The sequence below is a fragment of the Corvus hawaiiensis genome, chromosome 2 (assembly GCF_020740725.1).
Source record: "Corvus hawaiiensis isolate bCorHaw1 chromosome 2, bCorHaw1.pri.cur, whole genome shotgun sequence".
Classification (NCBI taxonomy): Eukaryota; Metazoa; Chordata; class Aves; order Passeriformes; family Corvidae; genus Corvus; species Corvus hawaiiensis.
Genome location: NC_063214.1, coordinates 34,742,657 through 34,769,678, shown reverse-complemented (window position 1 = coordinate 34,769,678; position 27,022 = coordinate 34,742,657). Strand labels below are relative to the sequence as shown.

Genomic DNA, 27,022 nt, shown 5'->3' with positions numbered 1-27,022 from the left:
CACCAGGTTTCTGCTTGACACCAGAAAATCAATAAGAAGGTGGTCTTCCAGATTAGTGTTCCATGTGAATTGGGTACCTGACTGCTTCCATGACATCTATAACTTTCTTTTTTGCTTTTTCTTTTGCCCACCTTGAAATTAATATATTAGTACTTGCCTATCTGATAGAGTTGCCTTGAGGTTAATTTAATATTTGTAAAGTAATTTGATCTGGGGCTAGAAAATGCTGTATAAATGCAGTGTATTGCCATTAGAAGGATCCAGGGAAAAGCCTCTACCAGTCTGGTAAGGTCACAGAACTGTGCCTCTTTATGTGGAAAAATACAAGACTATCAGGTAAGGTGGAGGACTTCCAAATGGCTCTCCTTTCCTGATGAAATGCAAAGCAGTCAGTAAAGTGGAGGGAGACTTGCAAATGAGCAGAGCATTGCAATATCCTGATATATATATATATACATATACATATGTACCTATATATATATATATATATATACACACACACACAAATATATATATAGAACTGTCCTGGTTTTCTTCCTGATCTTAATGAGCAAAGATGACTGGATGCCTTAACACAGCCCTCTCGAGCCATTTGACTGAGGAGCACTGTGCTCCACCCTTCTTCCTTTTTTCTCTCCTCATAATCAAGGTTTTTCTTTTCATATCACAGCAAACTCTCCTTTGCCTTTCTAGCACCTGCACAGTCTCGTAGTAAGCCGCAATGCACTTATTCAATCCTACCTTAAATGTCCTGTCTTTTATCTCCCAAGCTCACTATCTGGATAAGGTAGTGAAAGGTATGCTCTTCCTTCCTATTTTTCCTATTGTCTTTGTGTTTCTTTTTAAAAAATGCACCGTGAACATGCTGTGTTGAGGTTGCATCTCTTCCTCATTGTCACCACAGTGGTCTCTAATGTCTGGAAGGGTGAACTTTCCAGTCATTTAGGTAGGAAATACCTCTGTAAGTGCTGTGACCCTGTGTTAACATCGTATCAGTGTTCCTACCCATTCCCTTGTCCCTGCCCTCCCCTTCAAATCATCTCTCATCCTCACCCTTCCCACTCAGGTAAGGCAAGTCAGGAGAAAACAAGTGTCTGTGAATACAGCAGGAACCCTGTAGAGTGATGTATTTTAATTAAATGTCTATGGTCCATTTTGTAACACAGGTGAGTGCACTTTCTGTGTGGAGTCTTCATGTTTTTGATCCACAACTGCCAAGTCTTGCATGGGAACTTTCACTAATGATATATTGGTTTTTTTTTTTTCCCTAATACAAAAATGTTATGATCCAAAAACCTCTGTTTGCATAGATCTGCAAAATCTGTAGAAATTAGTGATGCTGCATTAATGTACACTACAACAAAATCCAACCTTATGCTCCTGTTTGTAAGTGTAAAGCAAGTCTAGGGCCCAGGACTTTCTTCAGCAAAGAAGAAAAGGAACTGAACTGTTACAGAACAGAGATCATCTGCTGTTTAAAAAAAAAATCACATTTATTAATCAGAACAATGAGCTAAATTACTTCAGGACTTTTTAATAGAAACAGACAGTTCCACAATGCACTTAGCTTTTGAAGAATATTGAAATAGCATGCATATGGTTAAATACAACAATCTGACAATAAATATAATTGAGTTGGACTTAAATATTTTTCTACATGGCTGATTTGACACTAACAGCAACACAGTGTTGACACCACACAAGCATCATATGTTTGCTGGTTAAACAAACCAAAAAATCAGGTTGAACAAATCAATTTTTTTCCGTAGTATTATCCTTCTTTTCAGGTTATGAGTAATCAAAAAGAACAGCTGTGAGAGGCTGAGGATGAAGAGCAGATATGCTGAAATATTGACCCTGTGAACAGTTAAAATGAAGTCTTTGCTATATAGGGCTTGTGTGGTGTGACAAGAAACATGGTTGCCCTACTGACTTCACTTCTCTGGGCGAATTTACAATTAATGATTTTCTGTTTTTTTCCATTGAGGATTAAAGGCAGATTCAGATACAACTGCAAATAGGGAAAATCTTTGAACAGACGAATATTAATGATGAGGAAGTGTCCATAGTTTAAAGACTTCCATCTTCAGTGTAATGCAGCAACTGGTACTGTCCTTGGACCCCCTCTTTGTAGATCAGTTGATTGTACAGTGGTAGTTAGTTTTCTCTCATTGCTTAGCACCAAACAAAACATGCTTGAATTTATTTAAATTCGGAGGAAAAAGTACATTCTCTTCCTTAGATCAGGAAAAGAGGGTCATTTGTTGTGCCCTTTTGAAGTAATCATGGTGGCATCCTCAGAGGAAGATATGGGCCATCACTAGGAGTGCGATCAGAACCTACTGTTAATGTTCCACATCTCAGTGTTTTGCATTTCGAAACCCCAGGACTCCTTTTTATCTCAACATACATTGGAGAAGGTTACATCAAAAAGTAACAGATAAGCATTGAGGGCATAGAAAAGATGAAAAATCAACCTGCAGAGCCCGGCAACGAACCTTCAGTACTGATTTGCCCATTCAGTGGCCCAGTTTTATTTAACTAAGTCTTCTGTAGCTGTCATTATTCTTCTAGGTAGCTTTTTGACTCACCTTTATGCCCAATAATGAAGACACATTATATTTAGTGAGTATTTCAGGGGGTAACAGGTTAAGCAACATACTAAGAATAAAAGATTGTCTCTTGCTATGCATAGCCTCTTTTGGAAAGATTAGCAGTAGCTGAAACATTAAAAGTACATGGTTTTTTACTTGGCTAACTGCATGGTGTGCATTTTTCAAAACTAAATTACTCATGCCCTTTTGGCTTTCTTAATTATTAACATCTTTCTGGTTGAAATTCCTTCCCAGTAATCCTCTGTTGTCAAAGGGTGAGCCTGATTTACTGCTGAATCTTTCCTACAGCTTTACAATAAACCAGTAAGTCAAAGATGTAGAATTGTTTCTAAATGGGAGGGCAAGTTTCAATAGCAAACATCAGCATAATTAAACCAAGAAACTCTAACTAGACTCAGAGTAGAGTCTTCTAAACTAAGGCCTAATTAACACTGGTAATGCTTAAAATGAGAAGAGGTGCCTATTATTTTAATAATAATTAAAAGAGGTGCTGATTTTAGAGAGAGCTTCTCCATCCAAAGTATCATTGGATCTGAAGGTACATCAGCGTAATTAATTTCTATTACTGAATATCAATTCTTATTCTTCAAAAATAATCATTAACCACATTAACGCTGTAGTGATGCATATATAAACAGCTAGTTTGAAATTTAAAGTTGCTGAACAACATTTGGATTCGGGGTAGCTGCAAGGTGTCTTCTTTGAGCTGCTCCTGAAGCATGAGAGCAAGTGAGAACCCAAGGTCTGACCAAAGCCAGTTCCCTCATGTGCACAGTTAAAAGTGTAGGAACTCTGGTCAATAACTTCTTAACCTTCCTGTTACAGGCTGCATCCGATTAAGGATTTCTGGATTCCCATCACCACAGAATATCATGGTGGTAGTTTCAGAGTTGAGTTGGTTTTGGGACGCTTTACCAAGCTTTCATAATTCACAGGGATCAGCTGATGCGTTACTCTTCACCTTTAGTCCTAGAGAAGCTTCTGTAGGTCTCTTAGGGGTTGTTGTTCTCTCAAGCTCCAGGTATTTGCATCTTCACCTGTTGCATTGAGCTGTGTCCTACTTGTCCCAGAGCTCAACCACTGTCTGTGGGACTTGCTAAGAACATCTGTCGGTGCTTTCCTACTGACAGTGAAGGAAAGATAATAAAACAGCCTTTTCTTCTAAGTCCAATTTCAAGTGGCAGTGAGGTTTGCCTTGAAGAAAAATAACAGTAAATGTTCCTTATAATTGGACTAATTAGAGAAGGCTTTAACTGTACAGATCATTAAGAGCAGATTATTTTACCAACAGTCTTAAAAATTGCAGGATAACTTCGGGTGACAATCTCCTTTGACTCTGGTACTCTTTCCTTGTCTATTTCAAAATTAGCCCACTTTTTATATTGCTTCCCTGGTCTGTTCTCTCACTTGCATGGCAGACCTGACATCTTTGTAAATACCCTCCAGAATCTTTCAGCAGCACTTTCATGTGCTTAAGTTTGAAACTCATATAAAGGGTTTCCTCCCCCTTTTCCAAAAAAGCCCTATTCATGTATTTAATTCTCTTAGTCACCCAAATACAGCTAACACCACAAAACAGGAATAATGGATTATTAGTGACTTCTAGCTATGAGAAATCAGAGCTGCAAGATTATGGTGGTGTAAATCTCTGAGAATTAAGCCGTCCCGCTGTGTTGACATTCAGAAGCACTTCGGAAACAAGATGATCTCTTTGCTTTATTCCCCAGCATGGGGGAAAGGAGAGGATAAAGTTTATTTTGTACCATCTTTTCATCAAGTGCTTTGAAGTGCATTGTTTGTGGAGTGAGGAGTATTGTACCATCCTATCTCTGTAGTGTAAGTGATGGTCAAGTCTCTTTGCAGTGAACCAGTTCAGAAATGGCAGTACTTACAGGTCCATTCTCCTGGATCTATTGTCCTACGCATCTCTGTTGTCTTCTAACTTTCTGAAGGCCCGAGTCCTCTGACAGCTGCTGCTTAATTTTTTTTTTTTCCGTATTAATGGTTTACTTTCTCTATACTTCTTAAAAATGTCTGCTCTCCCACCAAACCATGACACTGGAGGGGTTCAGTTTAATCCTCACAGCATTGAAACTTTGATGAACCTTGTAATGTAATGGTAAACATCAGAAAACTTCTCTGTTCCTGTACCTGTGAAGAACCATTTATGTCATTAGGAAACAATTCTTTCTGGCTCCTTGGAAGAGCTTTGTCTACTAAGAACCAAGAATAACTTTCTCCATAGTGGGAAGGGACAAAATTTCTAGACTTAAAAGGTGCCAAGACAGTGGAGCATGAAATTACAGGTAGGAGTTACCCTACTTTAGGTATCTACAGATGCTTATGTCTCATCTGGTCACCCTGGGTTCCCATAGTGCTCAAGAGGAGGAATAGATATTTTGGGAAGGCATAATCTCATGAGATGCTCATTCTCTTCTATCTCTCCTCTCCTGACTGATGCTCTTCCTCTTGTCCTCTTTCTGAAATGCTTGGCTTACTTTCCCTGTGTCTGGATCAAGAAGATTTCAGAGTAAATCCTGAAAGTCCATTCACATAGTCTCAAGCACATTTCATATAGACAATGACTTGCACACAAAATTCAAACACATAGGGTTGAAAGGGGTCTCCTCAGTTAGAGTCTAGTCTTCTGCTGGCAAGGGCAGCCACATTGTGTAAAACTTGGTATGAATTTACCAAGCTCTATGGATAAATAACTGAGGAATCTTCTCCTTAATACTCCCAGAGGGAGACTGCTCCAGAACTTCATTCCTTTGATCCTGGCAATTGATTTTTTTCCTTTCTAATTTCCAGCCAGAATTTATTCATACTTGGTTTATGTCCATTTGTTCTTGTGCCGGCATTATTCTCTTTACCTTAAATAGCTTTTAAGAAGTTTTCCTTTCTCAATGTTTATCTGTTCCATGAACTTGTGGAAAAAATCATAGTCTTTCAGCCACTATTGTGCTAGGAGAGACAAATCAAGCTCTTCTCATTTCCTCAGATGCCGAAGGTGCCTCATCCAAACTATATCATCTGTTTCCTGCCGCTCCAAATTCCCTTTTTCCTAAGCCTTGGAGAGTAGAGCGCATGCAGTTCTGTATGAGATCCTCATTTTTATAGCTACATTAGTTTTCCCTTACACTTCCCGGACACTTCTCACATGAGACAAGATCATGGTGTCTTCAGCTTCTCTTCATTCAAGTCTTTCTGGTTCTCACTTCACTCCTGTCCAGGTCAACACTACAGCACCTTTGTTCTGCCGAGTCTCTGCAAGTGTAGGATAGAAGAGAACTTTTCAACAAGGGTTTTAAAAGTGTCCAGGGAGTAAAAACAAGAGGTGTCCTCAGCGGTGGTGCACCAGCCAAGCTCTAATAGAGCCATACAGTATACACATAAAGCAAGATTTCTTCAGAGGTTTTTCATCTAGACAAATTAAAGCACCCACAGAGAAGCTGTGGATGTCCCATCCCTTGAAGTGTTCAAGGCCAGGTTGGATGGGGCTCTGAGCAACCTGGTTTAGTGGAAGGTGTCCCTGCCTATGGCAGGGAGATTGGAGCTGGATGACCATTAAGGTCCATTCCAGTCGAAACCATTCTATGATTCTATGATCCTATGATTTATGGAGAGGGGGGAAAAAGTCCTATCTCTACTGTCAGGATGGTCCCATCCAAACTGGATTTATGTACTCTAAAATGGGATTACCTACCTAGCTAAGTAATTTTAGGAGGTTATTTAATACACTTCTTCCTCTTTCATTCTCAAAATAGCTGAATGTTTTCAGCTTGTACTGAAAGTAAGTAAAGGGAACAAACATATAAATTAGCTGTAGAATGGAAAAAATCAGATTAAATGGTTAAAAGTTTGGCACTGTTGTAAGTAACTGAAGGCAGGATATTAAAATGGAGAATTTCAAGTAGCCTTGCCTATAAATAACTCTTCTGTAGTATATAAATACTAATATAGTGTATAAATACCAAAATACACAACAGCATGCTCACACATACACACACACATTTTTTGCCCCATCCCAGAATGCGCATTTTAAAAGACTGAAATGCAACAACTATGTTTGTAAATGAAAAATGTATTTAAGATCCTTTTAAAGGACTTTTCCTTACCACCTTTGTTCCTTTTTCCATTTGGTCCCTGTAAATCAGTCACTTGTTAAAAAACCAATCCTAGAAAATATTTGGTTTTTTCTGTTCACTGGGAAAGGTTCTATGAACTTAAAAATCTCCCTGTGAAACAATTTTTTGTTTTAAAGGCGTTTCTAAGCCCCATTTCCCCAGTGCAGGACACACTATTACATGGGTTGCTCTAGATGGGGTCCCACCTCTGCCTTGGGGAGACACTCACATCGTAAGGTCAAACAGGTGTCAAGACAACACACACCACTGTCCTTTAGGACAGGATAGGTCTCTGTCATTCACATGGGTTCACAAACCTGTCTTGCAAAGCTGAGAGCCTGAAAAAACTCAAACTATGTGGCAGGATTGCACAATACACACAGAGAAAGCATTAAAGCAAGGCTCAGGAAGACTGAATTGTGTCCCTGGTGTAATCAGTCCTGCTGAGTGACCTTCACAGTCACTTCAGTCTCTTGTACTTCAGTTTCCTAAGCTGTTAAGTGTCTCTTATATTTCTGACAGTTTAGTGGTAGATTTTTGAGCTCTGGAGGTAAAAAACCCCCAGAAGGGTATAAACTAAGCAGCCTCCCTCACACTACGCCTTACTGTGGAAATTACTCTATTTTCTTGAAGGAGTGGGATGAGGGGGAAGTACAAAAATCTCAGCAGCAGGTCATCAAATGAGAAAATCAAACCCTAGTGAGCAGACTGGGAGGTTGGTGTTCATCCTCCCTAACTAATTTTTATCACCTATAAAATGCCTGCTTCTGTGCTGGGCTCTCTCTAGTCACTGGGGAGAAATGGGTGTTTCCAGAGCATGCTTCAGCTCATCACCATGAGCATCAAGCCTACATGAGGAGACTTCTGCCCTGGGACAGTCTGTCTCTCTGCTTAGTACAGAGAGTTGAAGGTATCTCAGTTATAGATTAATTTGAACTGGATGAGATTAATCCTTCCCAAAATTACTACAGTAAAGGAACTGTATGTCTTCTAAATATTTTCTGCTTTTCCCTTTCCAGCTGGTTTTTTACCAGTCTGAGATGTCACTATTACTGAAAGCCAGCTGCTTTATCCTGCTGGGTGCTGGGAGCTTGAACCTCAAATGCAATTTAGGTAACCTCAAGTACTGGTCTTATATGGCAAATGTTTTGATAGGCTCAGAGGGCAATATGCTGCCTTGCTTTTACAATCAATGAAGCAGGAATATCTCAGTGTCCCCCTGAAACTCACCATTTCCTCAGTGCAGTGAGTGAGGTTGTGCTGTGAGGACCTCCTGGGAGAGCCAGAAGCAGCTGCCCATTGAGTGGTCACCACCATCCTGACACCAAAGCAGGTTCATTCCAGGTGGGAAGGCACCAAGTGGGAGTGGAGAAATAGACTGAAGGCAAAGGGGAAAAAGGAGTTTAATGAGGCCCTTTCCAGGCTGTGTTGCTTTGTGTTTTGAGTGTGTTTGAACATGTGGCTGTTTGCCTTGCAGAGGGATGCCCTGGCTTGTGCAACGGCAATGGCAGATGCACTCTGGACATGAACGGCTGGCACTGTGTCTGCCAGCTGGGCTGGAGAGGAGCAGGCTGTGACACTTCCATGGAGACGGCATGTGGCGATGGGAAAGACAACGATGGAGGTAGGACATGAGCACGTGTGATATGTCAGGCTTCACAGAGCCTATAAACCTCTCACAGTGAACAGTCATCTGGGCTTGATTCTGCAGGGCAGATTGTTTTTTGACAGCTGGTAGAGAACAGACAGCGAAATCTGCCAGGCTGACTCAGCCAGAGTGGATTGGAATTCAAATTAAATGAGTTTGGATCTGGGGTGCCAGGGCTGAAGAGGGACATTTGTTTATCTTCAAATCAAGTCCATATAGCAGAGAGCAGGCAGAGGCTGTGCACCTGTCCAATCCCTCCACCCCAGCCGAGTGGCTCAGCAGTGACACGATGGGACCACCTCAGACAGTGAACATCCCTGACTCTTCAGACTTTGCCCTCACTGCCTGGGGCTTTCATCTAGACTCTTCAGTCGGTCACTTGGAATGGATATTCTGCAGAAACTTAGAGGCTTGGGTGACTGATCCCCATGCCCACAAGCCATCCAATCCCTCTCGAACCATGTTTTATTGATTACTGTTCCGTATGTAATGATGTCAGGCATGTGAATAATAGCTCTGTGTAATGCAAGCTTAATATTCAGAGTTATCTCATTACAAAGGAAACTGTGGTGCAGTGTGAAGGTTTGAATTAGAGAGCAGGAGATGAGATATTAAATTTAAGGCATAAGGGAGACTGCATAATTTGTTTTGTTGTCACTCAGCAAAAGGCTTTGTAAACCACAAGTCTGGGCCAGGACCCAGACTGTGAAGTAGAGACTGCATTTTGCAAGCCTCTGTTTTAGCATATTCACAAGAACAGTACAGTTAAAAAAAAATTATAGCCAAGCCAAGACTGTGATTATCTGCTCCACAGCAACTAGGATTCTGACTGAATATTTAAAATACTTCTGCACATCTGGCATCACAAATGGACCAAATTATCCCTTTAGAAAAGATGGAAAAATTGGACAACCATACAAAGAGTACACACTATGAAACAAAGATGGCTTTTTGCCTCATATGGAACTGAATATCACTGTACTTAGCTTTCCTATTTGCAGCTGACACAGGGCAGCAATGAAGTTCATCACATCAGATGTGTAAAAATACAATAAATAGACACAAGGATAGTCCCAGTTTCCATGGAAGAAAATAACCAGCAAAAACCCTGTGAAGTTTTTAGAAAGAGGGAAAGAGTAATCCAGCATAATATACAATGTATATCACAACACTATGATATCACAAAGAGCATGACCAGACTCTGAGCATCTCTTCATATCTTCTGGTTCAAGGGTTAACCTTGTTACCTGGGTTACCCTCACCTTGAAACGAGCTGCCTTGCAAGCCTGCAGGACAGCAGATGGAGATGGGAGACACAAAAGGCATTGACAGGTTTACAAGTTAGTGCACATCAACTGCTAGCTTGCATTTGGTGAACTTGTGTGGAGCAGTGGTGTGCACAGCAAGAACAGAGCAACTGATAGATTGTAGCTTATTGCCTAGTGACAGCTTATTCATGTGTCAGGGCCCACAAGTGAGTGTTGACTTTACTCTTGGTACACTCAAAAAAAAATGCATGTACGTGGTGTGCATTACAGATTACAGATAATCTGTCATACACTATGCCTTTGATTTGGCTGTGTTCTCTCTGCTAAGGGCTCTCCTCAGCTGGGAAGTGAAATAGTGGAATGCATTTACTTTATTAACTTTCTTTTTATATGTTTTAATGGATCATTTGTATTTGTGAGCTCAAGTCTAAAATTTCAACCCTTGAGATGTAGGAGCTTCAGCAGTGGTGAGGCACTCCTGCTTTGAAGCCTTAGTCCTTTTTTTGGCACAAGGATTCAAATATAGGTACAAGGACTCATGAAGAAAGGCTGATGCTCTGCCTGTTTGCTAGATGTTATGCTGATTTCTACAGCAAGTGAAGGTGTTTGTAGAATATCATAGCATAATTCAGGTTGGAAGGGACCTCCAGCAGTTTTAAGTTCAACCCCCTACTCAAGGCAATACTGATTACATCAGGTTGCTCAAGGCTGTGTCCAGTCAGCTCTTGAACACCTCCAAGGATGGAGATTTCACCTCTGGACAGCCTGCTCCAGTACATGACCATCCGTATAGTAAATGTTTTTCTCCTTGTATCTAATTATAATTTTCCATGCGCCAGCTTAATGTCTGTTGCCTTTTGTCCAGCGCCATCTGAGACATCCGAGAGTACCCCAGCCGACTTCTGGCTTCCCCTTCACAATAACTTGTGTGTCTGGTAGAGCATATATATATATTTCATGTGTGACAGTTCCCTTTGGATTTCTCAGATATCCAGCGGCTTCTCAGATCACACTGGGCATCTGTGTTCCACAGAACTGAGCCCATTCACCACAAACATTATACCTTGAGAAGCTGCTGTGCTTTGAAGAGCACTGAAGAAATGCATGCCTGAGGCCTCTCCAAAAAACATATAGTGTGTGGATGAGCACTGTGGTTTCTCCCTCTTTTGGGATTCTGTCACATACACTGGAGTGGTGTATGCTCAGGGCTGGAGAAAGGTGGTTTATTTTGGTTCTCTGGGAAGGATCGAAGTGTGGAATTTGCACATGAATGTTGGCAATGGAGGTAGAAGTCCTTTCATGAAGCTTTAGAAGTCAAACAACTGACCTGGTCAAAATGGGTACCATGAGTGGTGAGAAAGAGGTTAGTGGGGCTGTTCACAGTACGGGGGGGCGGGGGGGGGGGGAGGGATGTTCCCTTTGCCTGAGCTCATTGGAGACCTGGTTCCTGCACTGTGGTGTCAAGTGACTGCTAATCAAAATCTCTGCAGCCGGAAATTCCTCAGGATAATGGGAGCTGTAGTCAGAAACTTTTTCATCAGCTCCCAGCCTAATCATACCCTGAGGGAGACGGGTGCTAAATTACAGGGTGTGTTCACCTCTTAAATCTGGAGGCTGTTCAGATAAACAATAACAAGCTGAGCAGGAGTCACTCAGAGAGAGACCTGGTGAAATGTAATCTTTGTTCAGGCTAGTAAAAAGTTGTCTCTGAGTGCAGTCTCTCCACACAAAAGTATCATTTGTCAAAGCTATCACTTAGGTTTCACACCCAGGTCCACTTTGTTTACACTTTTAAACACCAAGCCCATCAACTTGAAAGAAGCTGTAGTGAGTAACGGAGAGCTGGTGATCATCCAGTATCAGTTAAGGAAAAACAGTGCAATGACAGAGCTGTAACAGTCTGGGTAAAAGGCCAAGATTTTGTACATTTGACCTAAGAGGCCACCTGTATTACAACAAACAGGAAGTCTTTCTTTAAAACAAGATGAGAAAAGTGGTTATTGCCTCAGTTCAGCAGAAAATAACCACTCTAATTCATGGCTGCAAAACAGTCACTACTTGAGAGTAGGTGTGACAGGTAGTACCTTCATGTCTCACCCCACACTGAGTGCTCTGTCATGTACTTGAAGAATAAGAAGTTTGAAAGTTAAAAAATCTAGGAAATTATCTTCTGTGACAAGTCCTAAATGTGGAGTTAATGGCATTTGACAGTATCTTGAGAAGAGTCTGGTACTCCATAGGCTAAATATGGGCTCTGTTGCATTGGTAGACTCCTGTGTTAGGAACAGAGCGTACAGGAAAAGTTGAGGGGAAGAGAGAATATTCTTAACTTAATCTCATGAATATGCTACTGAACAGCAAAGCTATGTTACCCATCCTTGTTCTGGAGAAATTATCTTAACTGTTGAGAGCCAGAGTTGTCCACTTCTCCATTTCAATGTCTTCACATGAAGTCAAGATCAGACTGAGATGAAATCATGAGAGGACTACAGATGTTAAATTAAATTGCTCATTTGGTCTAAACGTTCAACAGAGTAACTTCACTTGAGGGCCTTTCTTATTGTTTGGGGCTTTTCCAGAGTAGCCAGGTCTTCCAGGTGGGGTAAAGCTTGCTGGTTCTCCAGCAATTGGAACCGACCCATCCTTCATTTCCTGCTTTGAACAATTCCAGCTCCTGAACAGATGCTGAACTCTGTCAAACGTGAATGTACTTTGCTTGTGAAAGGCAAGAGTCTTTCTCATATGAAAAATACATCTGAAATGACAATGTTCACAATATTATCTAAACCTTCATATTAATTAGAGGTTTCTGTTCAGTTGTCTGCTGTTCTCTACTGCCTCTTCCCAATTTAAAGACTTCCAAAGGCTTGTGTTAGTGATTATTGCAGGATAACTTATAGATAGATAGATAGAGAGATAGAGAGATAGATAGATAGATAGATGGATGGATGGATGGATAGCCTTCCCAGTCAAATAAGGCTGGCCTCTTGTAACATATATTGCACACCATTACATAAAAGTATAGAAACTTCATTTTTCTTAGCTGTCATCTGGTCAACGATCTTCCTTTGGGACTGAGGAAAATCCTGTTTTCTTTTTCTGCAAGGATTGTGTTAGCGAAGCTGCTGCCCCTCAGTTTGTGTCTCATTTAGCCTAGGACAAACAGAGAGTTTCAATATACCCATGGCCCCATTTTGACTTTGCAAGTTCAGTCTGTGCTCCACCAGATGCTTCCCAAAGGCTAGCAGGTGGAGCAGTTTGTATGGTTTCCTTCCCTTTATCCTCCTGGACAAGAACAACTAAAGGTTGCCTTAGTGTCCCAGCCCTGGAGCAGTGAGCAGGTCAGAGCCACCAAGCCCCTGCACACAGGATTTTTGCCTTTTCTTGCAGCCCTTATTTCTGCCACGAGAAACCAACTCTCACTTCAGGGAAGTGTAATTCAGGAATGGCTTCTCTGAGGCAAATCAGTGCTATTTGTTTAACTGTACCATAGCCCATTGGCAACTCTACAGTGTCTTGCCCCACTCAAGGATCAGGTTGTGCTTGTAGTAAGGTGGAGACTTACATAATGCTTTGGAACAGCAGCATTTCAAATCTTTGGCAAAAGAAATTTTGGCACGGCACAGTGGCCTTCTCAACACCCGTGTGTTCACTGTCTGTCCACCACATGCCATAGTGTTAGAGAGCTGGCAGGAGTCTGCACTGATCTTTGCAGTGCATAGGGTTACACCTGAGGGTAGTCTCAGGGTTGTAAAGGGAATTGCAAAGAATCCAGGAGAACCCCAGAATGCAAACCTTTTTCTTTGCAAATGCTTGAACTGCAGACAAGGTGGTGGGGTGCTTTCTGATACTGTCTTTTTTCTTTTTGCCCTCATGCCACAAGGCTTTAATAGCATGAGAAGATTGTCTCCTGGGCATGGTGTGTGAGCTGTCTGCTTCCTCAAAACCATAAAAGGTTAGGCAATAATATGCTGGCTACATTTGTGGAGAGAAGTATTGAAATCTGAATGCACCTGGGAAAACAGCCATCATAAATTAGCATTTACCATCACAGATAGATCCAGTCAAACAGGGTCATCTTGGAGGAACCACAAAGCACTGCTAAAAGGATGAGAAAGTCTGCTGTACCTGAAAGATTGGGTAACTGGCATAATTTGTTAGAAATCACCCAGCTTCTCCTCCTCTGTTTCACAGTGGCTGTTAATTGACTTCTCCTCATGTAAAATGACCAGTTCACATTGTCAGGTTTCAGCTCTTTGCTGATTTTTTGTTGGATGGTAACACATGGGTGTCACCTGCTGCTGGCTATTGGCAGCAGGGCTAGCAGTAAGGCAGTGTGAATCCAGGTATTCCAGCATCCAGGAGCAGGTGTTGATTGTGCTGTTGGAGAGGATGATGTGTTGTGAACTGGGGATCTTGCAGTTCCTTGTCGTGACACCTTGGGAGAGCTCCTGGTACTTTCCAGTAGTCCTTAATGAAACGCCTTTGATTAGTAGATTCAGAAAGAAACTATGAAAGTTCTCTCTGTGTTGAAGAAAACCTACCACTGTCTGCTGAAATGAGGGAGCTAACTTATGGGAATGAGGCACTGCTGGTGCATAAGATGTAACAGAAGGTGACATGAACCAGCTTCAGAAAAAAACAATTGGACACATTTCACAAAGCATTTCTGCACCTTAAAAGGTGCTTAAACAGAGTTAGAGCAACAATGTTTAAAGCAGAAATTCAGGAAAGCTCTACCAGACCTGCTTTAGCATCTGAGGCAAACTGTTGCAACCTCTGTGGAGCAGAAAGTCCTCTTAAAATAATAAGTTTTGCACTGACTGTGCTCAACAGGCATGGAGTGCATGGCCACTTTCTTCTTGACCAGGATTTGAGAAACGCGCCAATATCTGAGTTATCTGAGACCACTTTCCAGGCAATCTCAGATGATTGCTCAAATTGGCTTGGATTCAGTCAGAATATGTTAGGGTGAACTTTTCAGCAGTAGCTTAACACTTGCAGCACTTGCCAGGAAAGTGAGAGACCTTGGTGACAAGGATCTCTCAGCTGCTGAGGGTGTGAAACCACTGTTCCCACAAAAAACTGCTAAGCTCGGAGTCCTTCTTGCTCAGAGGAATCACTTTTGAGAGGTGCTTGGGCTCTTGAAAGAGGCAGTTCAGGTACACTATTGCATGACGATCGATCAGGTTAAGCAGCTTGTACTTACTGCCCTGTCCAAATGCTGGTCACAGAGTCATAGAATGCCCTGAGTTGGAGAGGGCTCACAAGGATCATCGAGTCCCAACTCCTGGCCCTGCACTGGGCAGCCCCAACTCTGTCAGGCTTGGTGCTGTGACCACTTCCCTGGGGAGCCTGTTCCAGTGCCCAACCATCCTCTGGGTGAAGAACCTTTTTCTAGTATCCAACCTAAAGCTCCCCCAACCCAGCTTCATGCCCTTTCCTCAAGTCCTGTCACTGATCACCACAGAGCAGAGATCAGTGCCTGCTCCTCCTCTTCCTTTTCAGAGGAAGCTTCAGAATATAATGAAGTCTCACATCAGTCTCCTCCTGGCTGAACAAGCCAAGTGACCTCAGCCACATCTCATATGGCTTCCCATCCAGAGCCTTCACATTCCTCACAGCCCTCCTTTGGACACTGTCTAATGGCTTAATATCTTTCTTATCTTGTGGTGCCCAAAATTTCACACAGCCCTCGAGGTGAGGCCGCCCCAGGGCAGAGCAGAGCAGAGCAGAGCAGGACAATCCGCTCCCTAGCCCAGCTGGCAGTGCTGTGCCTGATGCACCCTAGGACACCGTTAGTCTCTCCTAAGCTAGGAAAGGCCCTCACTTGCCTTGCTCAGCTTCATGATATTCCCCCAAATCCTAGGTTGCCTGGTTTCTGTGCTGCTTTGCTGGCTGTTAAAAATCTGCCTGGAGAAAGGAAGAAGCCCATGAAGCCAGCTGCATCAACTGTATTCTCCAGAGCAATGATGAGCTGGGGGATGCTGAGAACTTGTAGATTCTAAGCACATTATTATAGCTCTGGTTTATGCCAGATAGTGGTGATTATCATGTGTTTTCTGTCATTTCCTCCTTCCACTTCCCTTCTTTTTCTATTCAGATGGGGTTTTTTTAACAATAATGTAGCTCTGGATTAGGAGGAATATTTTGCAGAGTATTTCTGTAGTGACTAGCCCTGCAGAGGCTCTGCACAAGAGTCCAAGGAGTTTTGTAATTCAAATACGTGACTGCTATTACATATGACTGTTTCCAAACTGGCAAACAAGTGCTGAACACTTAGAGAAAGATGTGAGGGCAATTCCTTTCCCAGGCAGCCAGCCATCTAATTTAGACAGGATACAACCAGTGAGAAGCTTATTCAGGTGAAATCAAAACAGAGCAGGTGAGATAGAAGGAGCAAAGAGAATATCAATATCTAGCATGGTCACAGGGGGCTTACAGTCACATTGCCATTGTTCCTTACAGTTGTGGTTTGTTTCCCTTTGATTCCATACAGGGAAGCCAAAAGCTACAACTCTTGATGAATAAGTAAAATTTCTCTCTGCAAAGTACTGGAGTAAAACCCATTTATTCCCCAATTGAAGTAAATTGAGTGTTGGTCCTCAACTCAGGCCAGAACATCATTATTCCCCAGTAAACATTTATCAGCACAAACATTCACGTGAACAATAACTTTTTTGTGCAAAAGTACTGAGCCATTCCTTTAGAGCCTTCCTCTAAACCAGAGTTTAGACTAGAACTGATAGGGTAAAACCTGATTTGCTCAAGGGCAAGACTAAGACTTTGTTATCTTTACCTTTGAGCATTTGCATTTAAATCCTTTCCCATCTGAACTCTCCCAGTAATTCATCCAAAAGCATCACAGGACAAGACAGTGTCCCCACAAAAAGTGATAATGTTGCCTGATGAATGGCACAGAAAGAGAACTGAAAGATAAGAACTGGATGAGGTGAGGGAAACAGTTATTTGTATAATCAGTGCATTTTATTCTTTTGTTGCCAGTGGAAGTACTCCCATGGGAGACAATGGGGCTTTATTATTTTTACCTCCTAGTTTTGCTTTGCCTAGTACAGTTTCTCACAGAGGCTCATCCCACTGCAGTGAGTGACAAAAAGCATCATGGTCTTTAGCAGGAGCAATCCCAGAGTTTGTCATGTATGCTCTCCCAGATTCACCCTAATCAGGCTCCTTAAGCTCACCTCCCTCTGCCTGCCTGTCTGGCTGGGGCTCCCAGTGTGCATCATGGTTCACAGAAAGCTCTCTGTGTACAAACAGGTCCATCCCTACCCATGGCCTGCCTGTTCCAGCCTGACACTTGACGCGCAGCACCTGTCAGAGTCTGCTTAAACACATAATAACACCTCTGGCTGCAGGTTATTTGCATTCTGTTGGTGATGTTAGCATGACGGATTTTTGTTGCAGCATCCATAACTCTGTAGAAATACTCAATTATTCAGTCTCAACGAGCGAAGACACTGCCCATTAAATCAGCCAACACAATTGTAGGGCCATGAAAAGTCACAGCTAATTTGAAATTTTATTATCTGTCAGCCGATCTTGTTCGCTGCTGAAACAGTGTCTCAAAATCAGCCCTTTGCATCTGTACAAAGCTCTAATCCTTGACACCTTCTTGGTGCTGTGTGGCAGTGAGTGAGGAACCTGATTGCAAAGGAGGAATCAGACTGCTGTGGGATTTGTGAGCTCTTTGCAGCCATCAAGTGCAGCAATAGCTCAAGGAATGCCAGGACAGTAGGTAGCCCCATTGCTGCTGAAGAGTATTTTGCAGGAGTTTCAAAATTTCTCGTTGGTTTGGGTGGATGTATTTTTTTGCATGCATCACATGGACAAATATCATAAAGGACATGATTTTCAGAAAGTGGTGGGTCACAAGCAGTGTTTGAAAGCCAAGTAATTTTAGCTCCTCTTAAATTTGGCATCCAGGTGACTATTTGTGGAAGGCAGTTGTGATACGGAGTATCTCGTGAAATTCCTGAGTGAGGTCAGCATCTCCATCTGTTGTCATTATCTAATGTAGCTGTCTGGGTAGTCATAGTGAGTGTTTAAAGTCAGTCAGTATCAGGTGCTTTCCAACTGGTATTATGCAAATATTATACTTGTTAGGCCAAGGTCCTGCTCCAAGAAGACACAGATACCTTTGGAATTCAGCTCCTTCCATGAAACAGTGCTCCCATGGAGAAAAAGCTGAACATACATTGCAGATGCAAAACTTTAATGAGAATTGTGGTTATTTCATTGGGTTGTGCTGACACTTCAGAGCCCTTTGGGACTGGAACAGATGTTTTGTGAACAGAAAATAAAAAGACAGTCTCTACTCCCAGGGAGTTTGCAGTCTAAAGCAGTATTTTGAAGAGCTCACTAATGGGATTGGTGGATTTGCAATCTTTAAGGGAGTCAGAGCATCATTCTAAAAAAAAAAATTGCAACTTCACCCACAAAATACAAGCTAGATGAGCCATCCCAAAGTGAAACTCACTCTCTAGTGATATACAGAGCACAGATTATCTGATAAAAATGGTCTTGGTCCCCTAAAATATATTGTTGGCTGAATAAATTGGAGCTGCTTTATCCTCTGGCAGAAAAGGAAGGGTTTCTGCTGAGCCTAGTTCATTCTCCTTCATGTCCCTCTCTGAAAGGAGTGAGACAGGGCTCACAACATGACCTGTAAAGGTGCCATCCAGTCTGATTCATTCTATGATTACATGAGTCTTAGTGAAAGATGCAAACCATTGAACACATTATTTACCAGATGTGACAGTGTCTTTCCAGTGGCTCCCTTTTCACAACAACAGTGGTTTGATTCACCCCATGGTAATGCTAAGATCAAAGAAGGTATTTATTGCATGGCTTCATGCAAAGGAAGTGGGACAAGAGTTTGGGTTTGGTTTTAGCAGGACTGCCAAAAGGACACACACATGTATATAGGATGCATAAAAGGTCTCAAAGATGTAAAAATTCCTATTGCATGGAAATAAGGAACACAAGAGGTGTCTTAAAATCTGGCTTAGTAACACATCTCTGAATTAATTTGTTAATTGGAAGGCATCCATGATTGAAGCTGTTTCTCCAGGGATCCCTTAGAACTGATTGTTGTATCCAACCCTACTCAGCATTTTCATAATTGTCTTAGAATGTAGTTTACATCTCTCTTGGTAAAATTTTCAGGTCACCTAAAGCTCAGTGTGGTGGTAAATAATGTATCCAGATCATTTTGACACAGAGTGATCTGACTCGCATCACTGCAAGGTCATAATCAAACAAAATGTATCTTAATGCAGCAAAATGCAAAATAGCCCTGGGAACAAAGAAAGGATGTTATACTGGAGGGTTAAGAGATTCTTGAGAAGCAATGACTCAGAACAGGATTTTGAGGTCACTGGAGGTAATTGTCTCAACATGAGTTCTCAGTGCAAGGGTCTTGCACCTTCACCTCTGTGAACCTTTGAAGTATAGAAGCCCAGCAGCTCAGATGTGGTCTCTTTTCTGCACCCAAAACTGCTGACACAGTGCTGTGTCCAGTGTTGGTGTCCACACATAACAGATGTGAAATTACTGGAAAGAGATCAAAGAATATCATACACCAAAAAAAAGTCCAGTGGATGGGAAATAAACCTTACAATGAGAAGTTGGATCTTCCTCAGCTGTTCAGAAAAAAGATTCGGAATGAATTGTTGCTCTGTGTGAAGGTACTTGCGCATGGAAAAGGCATCAGAGCATGCAGGGCAGAAGGAACTATTAGTAACTTTTTGGACAAAGGCCAAACAAGACCCAGCCATGGGATATTGGAGTTAGACAAATCCAACCTTGAAATAAGATGCAGGTCCCTAGCAGTAATTAAGCATTTCAGAAGCTTACTGGAGGAAGTGGTTGACTTACTATAATCAGCTCTCTTTGATATACGAGATATTTTTCTAAAATACAGGCTTTAATCCAGTTCTGGGTGGGAAAAAAACAGTCTATGGGTATAAGAGGTCAGACAAGCTGATCACAGTAGCCTTAAAACATATGAATTGCAGTAATCCCCCTATGCAAGACTTTAAACATTTCACAGAGATAATTCAGCAACACATGTGTTCTCTGCTCTGGAATGCCATGGTCCTATTACAGTTATATGAAAGCAAGGGAGCTGTCACTTTTTAAAACCAAGAGCTGTATGAAGGTGTCCATAACTAAGAATTTACTGTGCAGCCTACCTGTGCTCTGGAAGCTACTGGAATTAGGAATTAGGAATCCACATGGGTCTCTGTGGCTTTGCTGCTGCAAAACTTGGGGTGGGGAGGGCGCTGATCCCATGTTCACCTCCCTCTGTTACCTATCTCTGGAAAATTCGCAGTGATTTCTAATGAAAATTCACCTTTATGCTTTATGAATTTCAAAGGTGCTCTGTATTACAACTTCATATTTTTCTGTGAGATCGTATCTTGCCGTATTTTCCTTTGCTGATGGTGCTGGCTTCCCACATTTGTTTTTGTTGAATTGGACAGGTAAAGCCAGAGTTCTGTTTTGCTCTGATTTTATTTTTCATTAATCCATGCAGCTCCCTGCACACCTTGCTCTTCATGGGTCAGGAGCTTCTTGCAAATGTCACTTTATCCTCACTCTTCTGACAGATCCAGTGAGAGATGTCTGGGTATGAGAAGTCATAGCTGTGTACAATGTCATTGTATCTCCTGAGAATTCACTGGAGGGCACCACTTGGATGACTTTTGGACCATTCAATTAAAAAAACCCAAGAAAACAGTATTCACATGGAGATATCACTACTTATGACCTGGTTTATAGCTTAACTCTTGATGTTCTACATGACTCAGACAAAAATAGCCATTACATTTCCTAAGCTAAAGAAATGCTTTGTCCTGAAAGTGTTCTTGGTATTAGAGGAAGTCGAGTAGCTAAATGCCATTTCAGCCCTTGAGTGCCTTGATGAATTTAGGACATCAGTGACAAGCCTTTCTGGTGTAGTTGTCCTCAATTTATTCCATAAAGGTCCAAAACAAATTAGTTGAAAGGCTTATCTGCAGATGAGTCCTCATCATTCTCACCTGTTCAAAACATTGTCCTCTGCATCTATTCTTCAAACATTTATCTACAGTTTCATGCAAAGACAGCATTTTCTTTCTGTCTTGCAGCTTCAGGCACCAAAACACATTTCTGATTACTAGAAAAAAGACAGGTTAATGAAGAGGTATGGTACAGCTGGTTTGCCATCCTTTCAGCCAAGTGTCTGTAGCCTTAGAAAACATTATTAATCTGTGGGAGAAAAAGACAACATTTTATCTTGCTTGAAACTGTAGTCAATATAGTAACAAGTCTGGTTTGTTGTTTCTTTTTCTTTTTTTTTTTTTTTTAGTAGGTAGCTGAGGCTAGGCCTATTACATCTAAGCAGGTCTGTATTCTGGGAATGGTCTCTCAAACTCCATCTGAGATTTGACTTTCCAGAATCCTACTGATCTAATGTTTTTTTAATGGGCAAAGAAACTCTAATTTGTTCTTTTTCATTACCACTAGTCATCAAAAGAAAAGGCCAGTGGGTGGGTTTAGTGTCCGAGATGAACATTTTTGTGGCAATTTTGCAAGGAGTTATAAAGGTGTAGGAATATTGGGATGGTAAGGGTAACACATGGGATTTTCCAAAGCACTTTTTCTGGCCTAATGGTGCTCCCATTATCATTAATGGCAAGTGCAGAGCACTTGTGGAAATGACCCAGTGTGTGTATGTGTGTGTGTGTGTACATGTGCATGTACATGGAGCAGATACTCACTGTCTTTGACCTACTTGGACACAGGAAGCTCTGGGAACCCTGACCAGGCTTGCTGTTCAGCTTTCTGCCTCTGAGTAACCACATGAAATGATGTTGTCAGTGCTGTTTTAAACACTAAAATATTCCAACATTGGAACAGGTGTAACAGAATCCAAGTCCATGATGTGTGAGCCATCTTAGGTACCAGAACAATAAAAGATAAGATTCCACCCTATTGATATTGCAGTAAATACAAAGTAATGCCAATAACATTAGTGAAAGGACTTCTAATTCATACTGGTAAAACTGAGACAAAACTGAAGCTCACAAGCAGTAATAATGACAAACTGTTTTAATTTACTGTTTCTTTGAGATAAAAAATCCATTATTCTGAAATCTAAAGATTTTATCCCACTTCAGAAGGTAACTACCTCTCAGGACAGCATTGCTCTCCAGGCACGTTTGTTTCTTGCCTCTGTGCTGGAGTCTTTAGTAGGATGCTTGCTGTAAAGGTGGTTTCTCTGATATATGGGGCTCCTAGCAACTACACAGAGTCCAACCACTCATTTCACATAGCTCTGTGAACAGCCATCACATGGTAGTAATTTTCATTCACTGTCAAACTGTCTTGCTTGAACTGATGAGTTGGAAGTGAAGGGCTCCATATCCCATTACCCCAGAACAAAAACATCCAGTTCCCTTATCTGATTTAAAGATCTGTCTTTACTACATGCTAACAACTTTTATTGCTAAATGTGATGCTTCATCAAACCCCTTTTGAGCTTTTTTTTGTATTTCCTTTCCTGTCGCTGCTTTTTACTGTGCTGTTTGCAATGAGCAGTGGCATCTCAAAATGAATGGGGAGAAGTTGCTATGGCGGTGGGAGGGGAAGTGGCACTGTCTGTGCATTTGATGGCTTGACAGATATGCAAACCCTCATTTTACTGGGTTATGCTCAGCAAGCCTTTTCCTGTGTGTCCACTGCTATTATTGTTGTTACTATTAATTTAATGGTGCTGAAAGTGCAAGATTTATATCCTGAGAGTTTGAGGTCATCTGTTACTCTGTGTCAGTATCAAATCAATGTGACAAAGGTCAAAAGAGATCAAACCTTCCCAGCAAAATCTCCTTTACTTTCTGTTCTATTTTACTGGATTACATGTATAGATCCCTCTGCAGCCATGGCAGATACCATGGCTTTTTTCACTATTTAGTCCTGCTGAAAGCGAACCTGGTAGCTTTTGTGTGATGCAATGTGTCTGTGATTTGTACAAGGAACAGGATCAAGGTACAGAAGTTGTGTATATTGGTAAAAAAACCCACAACAACCCTTGGGGGCTCTGGAGTTATCCAAGTGACTGAGTTGTGGAAGAGCACATCCTAGGATTAATCTAAAACACACGTTTTTGAGGGCCCAGTCTAATACATGAGTTTTCATATTTTACATACTACTGCATATTTATGTTACATATTAATGTGTATTTTAGGTTCCTTATTGTGACTTTAAGTGAACATGCCTTACTCAATGTAGATGAAAATCCGCATTTCTGTATTGTGTGCATTGGAAAGACTTCTTGCACCCTGAACTCTGCAGCACTCCATGTTACCATTGCTCTAAAACGTTCCTTACCCTTCTGTAGATGGCCTGGTGGATTGCATGGACCCAGACTGCTGCTTGCAGCCACTGTGCCACGTTAATGCGCTGTGCCTGGGCTCCCCGGACCCCCTGGATATCATCCAGGAGACGCAAGCCCCCATCTCCCAGCAGAGCTTGCACTCCTTTTATGATCGAATCAAGTTCCTGATTGGCAAGGACAGCACTCACATCATCCCAGGGGACAATCCTTTTGAAGGCGGGTAAGTGAATTTTTGAGTTGATTCAGTAAGTGGTAAAGCATAAGCCACGTGGCCATTTTAAGACATGGAAGGGCAGCAAAATGCAGAATATGAAAATTGTTTAAATGAAGTAGATACCTGAAGAATTTTGTGGCTCATGTAGTCCTGCTGACTGTCTCTTCATCTACAATTTCCTCTCAGCCAGTAAGGCAAAATGCTTCTCTCCCAGCACATACGAGCAGTTGCATTTTTCCTCACTTTCCTTATTTCAAGGATTGAAAGGCATCCATTCAGCTCTTCTAGATCAAGTGACTGACATTGTCCACAAGTGTCTCCTAAACAGCAGTGACAGATCTTCCTGTGACAGAGACAAAAGAGAAGGAAACTAGAATGCTATTAGCAATCAGTAGTGTGAATATTAGAGACCTCAAAAGAACTGAGACAGCACATGGTCCAGGCTCATGAGAGCATTGGGTTGTTAAAAATGCCACTACTCTTTCGGGATCTTAAAAGACGTCACACATTCCTGTAAGTTCTTGAAGATCTTACAGATCTGGATAAACTCAACCATTGCAAGGGTTTTCTGCTTAGTTGGCTTATCTTTGTAATTTCAATTGCCTGTTTCACCACCTAGAAAGCTGGACCTTTGAACAGCTCCTCTGGTCACCCTGGAAATGACGGTGCTTCAGCAGTGGTCAGTGACCGATCTGTGGGGAAGCATGGGAGGGACCACCTGGGACCCAGTTATTCTGGGCAAATGGGACTGCCTGTATTTGCATGTGTGGATATGCCCTTTGTTCAGTAGCACTATCACTGAAGCTCCACCAGTTGCTTTTGAACAGACAGGTGATAGTATCCCAGTTATCCATGGAGCTGCTCAGTCTCTCCATGAAAATACAGTAGCTTCTGGGGGCAAGATGAATTGTTTTCATCACTCCTTCCAGCTGCTGGCTTAAAAGTTTGTCTGACAAGAGGGAATTATTCTTATGGAGGGCTCCAGTATCCTGCCTTAGGACAACCCTCTCCCTTTGCTGCTGGGGTGATTAATGAAGCCATCTCCTTCTTGATGCAGATCAGGACTGTAGACTGCTGATCATGGAACTTCCTACATCTTTCTGTCCCAATGCCATCATCCTCACAGGGTAGGGTTGGAGTTGGATCCATGTCATTTGCTGTGAGCAGTCCCCCATGAGCAGGCAATACAGAGGTGACATGGATCTCTGTGACCTGTGTGTCTGGTATCCTGCATGGGCACCAGTGGCACAGGCACACTCATCATTTAGATCAGGAACTACAGCCTGCTCTTCCGGGCTTCTCTAGGTCATGGCTGACTGGTTATCACCCTGGGGGAACCCAGGCACATTTGCATCCCTGTGTGGCCTGTGCAGAAGTGGCAGCAGTGTGAAGGAGATGACTGAATATCTCTGCAATATATTTCCTGAGCTTCAAAACCACAGCTTAGCCACTCTTCAGAGAGAATAGCAGTGCAGATCACCTAATGGATACAAATAAATGAATGTCTCGTGACAGCTAGCCTTTGAGTGAATTTATTATTGAATTACACTCTGGCTTTTTAAGAACAAGCTGAGCTGACAAGCTCTCTCACCAGTGCAGAAGAAAAAGAAAGACAATGATAAATTACCCTGACGGATAAAGGCAAAGACCTCGTCTCTTCCCAAATACCAGCAATTATATATTATTCATGTTTGGGAAGGAAAAATAATCATTGCCCATATTGAAATGAGTGTTTATGATGATAGAGCAAGTAGCTAAATTAAATTCTGAATGTGCAGAATGTCTTTTCACATCATTTTGATGAATAGATAACAAGTACTCATCTACTACTTGGTCATTCTTGTATTGATTTTGAAACCACTTACTCTTGCTGTTTGCTTTGTTGTTTTTAAAGCCATTCTTAGTTGTCCATCACCATAAGGAGTAGCACAAGATGCAGTGGTGTCAAGTAGTTGACTATAAAGTAGGACACCTGATATATTTGTTCTCTTTTGAGGGACAGTGTCAGAAAATGGCAAGAGCAGGCTAAAGTACTGATCCACAGAGTCTTTTATGCTAAGTGTTGGCATAGGTTAAAGTGCCTCAGAAAACCATGTGTAGAAATGGCGCTTTTGTAAAGAAAATTTGAAAAGAAGTCAGTCAGTTTTGAAGTAAATGTGTTTTATACCCCTCCTTTTTTGAGACAGATTGGGTATATCTACTTGCTGCCAGTAGTATCAACCTGTTCTGATTACTTGGGCAGCTAGAAATAACCATCTGAGTTACATGGAACATCAGAGAGCAGCATCTGGTATCAACTGCAAGAGTAGTCCCTGATTCCCCTCAGGTCAGTAGTCTACATACAAAAAGTTAGTTAGTTTTGATGGTTTAAAAATTTGATCAGAATTAACTGCACATTTTTTCCCACTACTGAGTGACAAGGTATCTGTAAACATGTCACTCAACCTTTCTGTGTCCCGTTTGTGTGCCAGGCAGTACAATATACCTTACTGATCCAGGTGGAGAGGGTTACACGACACAGTTAGAAGCTCAGAGAGACAGGTATGCTATAAATGCCTGTGTGCACTGTTTTATTGTGAATAAAGAAATAAATGGAGTTTATTGTCAGAGAGTTGAACTGCACTGATACCAAGCCCCATCAAAACCAAAACTGTGAGTACTGATCATGGCCAAAGAAGAGTTAAGAAAATAGGGGAGGGGATTGAAGTGTTTTTTCAGAATGTGTTGGTAGTCCAGCTGGTCAGTCCTAAGTTATTTCGAATAATATTGCTGTGTTTTCTTTATTATCTTTGAGGGAGTTTGCCCAGAGAAGCTGTGGCTGCCCCATCCCTGGAAGTGTTCAAGGCCAGGTTGGATGGGGCTCTGAGCAACCTGGTCTAGTGGAAGGTGTCCTGCCCATGGCAGGGGGGTTGGAACTGGATGATCTTTCATGTCCCTTCCAACCCAAACCATTCTATGATTCTATGAATATGTTCAAAGCATCTTCTCTTTTCACGCATTTTGTCCCATTCTTGGAGGGCTCTGGGTTCACTCCAGCAGATCTTTCTGAGGTTCTTCCCAAGGAAACCAAGGTGCTCTCTCTTTTCTCTGTTTTTCCATCAAGAAAAGTGCACCTTTGATACAGTAACATAAGAAACACTTCTTTAGTTGAAGACAAAGTTAGAGGTCAAAAAACCCAAACTTACCAGGTGTGGCTTTTTCCTGATGATTTCTGCTGAGCTGGCTTAGTCCAGCCCATGGCTGTGGCCCAGCTCCTGGCAGATGCAGTTCCCTTCGGCAGGAGGAAATTCTCTGGGTTGGATGCACCCACTGAACGCAGACACCCAGAAGCGATGCAGGAGCTTAGGGAGCACAGCCGTTCCATGGGTTAGGACAGCTTGGAATGCTGCATCTGTTTAAAACTGTGTCATAGAGATTAGACAGCATCCAGTGTTCTAAGGGTGAGCACTCGTGGCACAGCATGGAAACAAGGTCATATTTTTCCATATTTTAAACCAAGCTAACACAGCAAGTCTTCAAACCCTCTTCTTCCCAGTTTTATTGTCTTCCAAAGGCATCGTTCTTCTTTTGATGCTTTCTGCTTAAATGAACTCCTTATTAGGTACAAGTCATAGCTTTTTGAAATACAGAATAACAAGGAATTTTTAAAAACTTACTGGTTTTTATTTTGGCAATTAATCCCTTCAAGAGGGATTAAGAGCAAAGCATACTTCTAAAATTTACCTTTCCTATGTACAGGGTGCCTTTTTTT

General features: G+C 41.8%; 1 protein-coding gene across 5 annotated transcripts in view; it reads left to right on the top strand.

Moving 5' to 3' along the window:
• Positions 1-27,022, top strand: part of TENM4 (teneurin transmembrane protein 4) — a 1,366,951-nt gene that overhangs the window by 1,244,999 nt on the left and 94,930 nt on the right. For 4 of the 5 annotated variants that reach the window (XM_048294397.1, XM_048294400.1, XM_048294398.1 and 1 more), the window contains 3 exons: positions 771-797; positions 8,220-8,366; positions 23,061-23,277. In XM_048294397.1, the coding sequence (XP_048150354.1) occupies positions 771-797; positions 8,220-8,366; positions 23,061-23,277 (391 nt within the window). The remainder of the gene's footprint in view (positions 1-770; positions 798-8,219; positions 8,367-23,060; positions 23,278-27,022) is intronic. The other variant, XM_048294401.1, reaches the window with a different exon arrangement.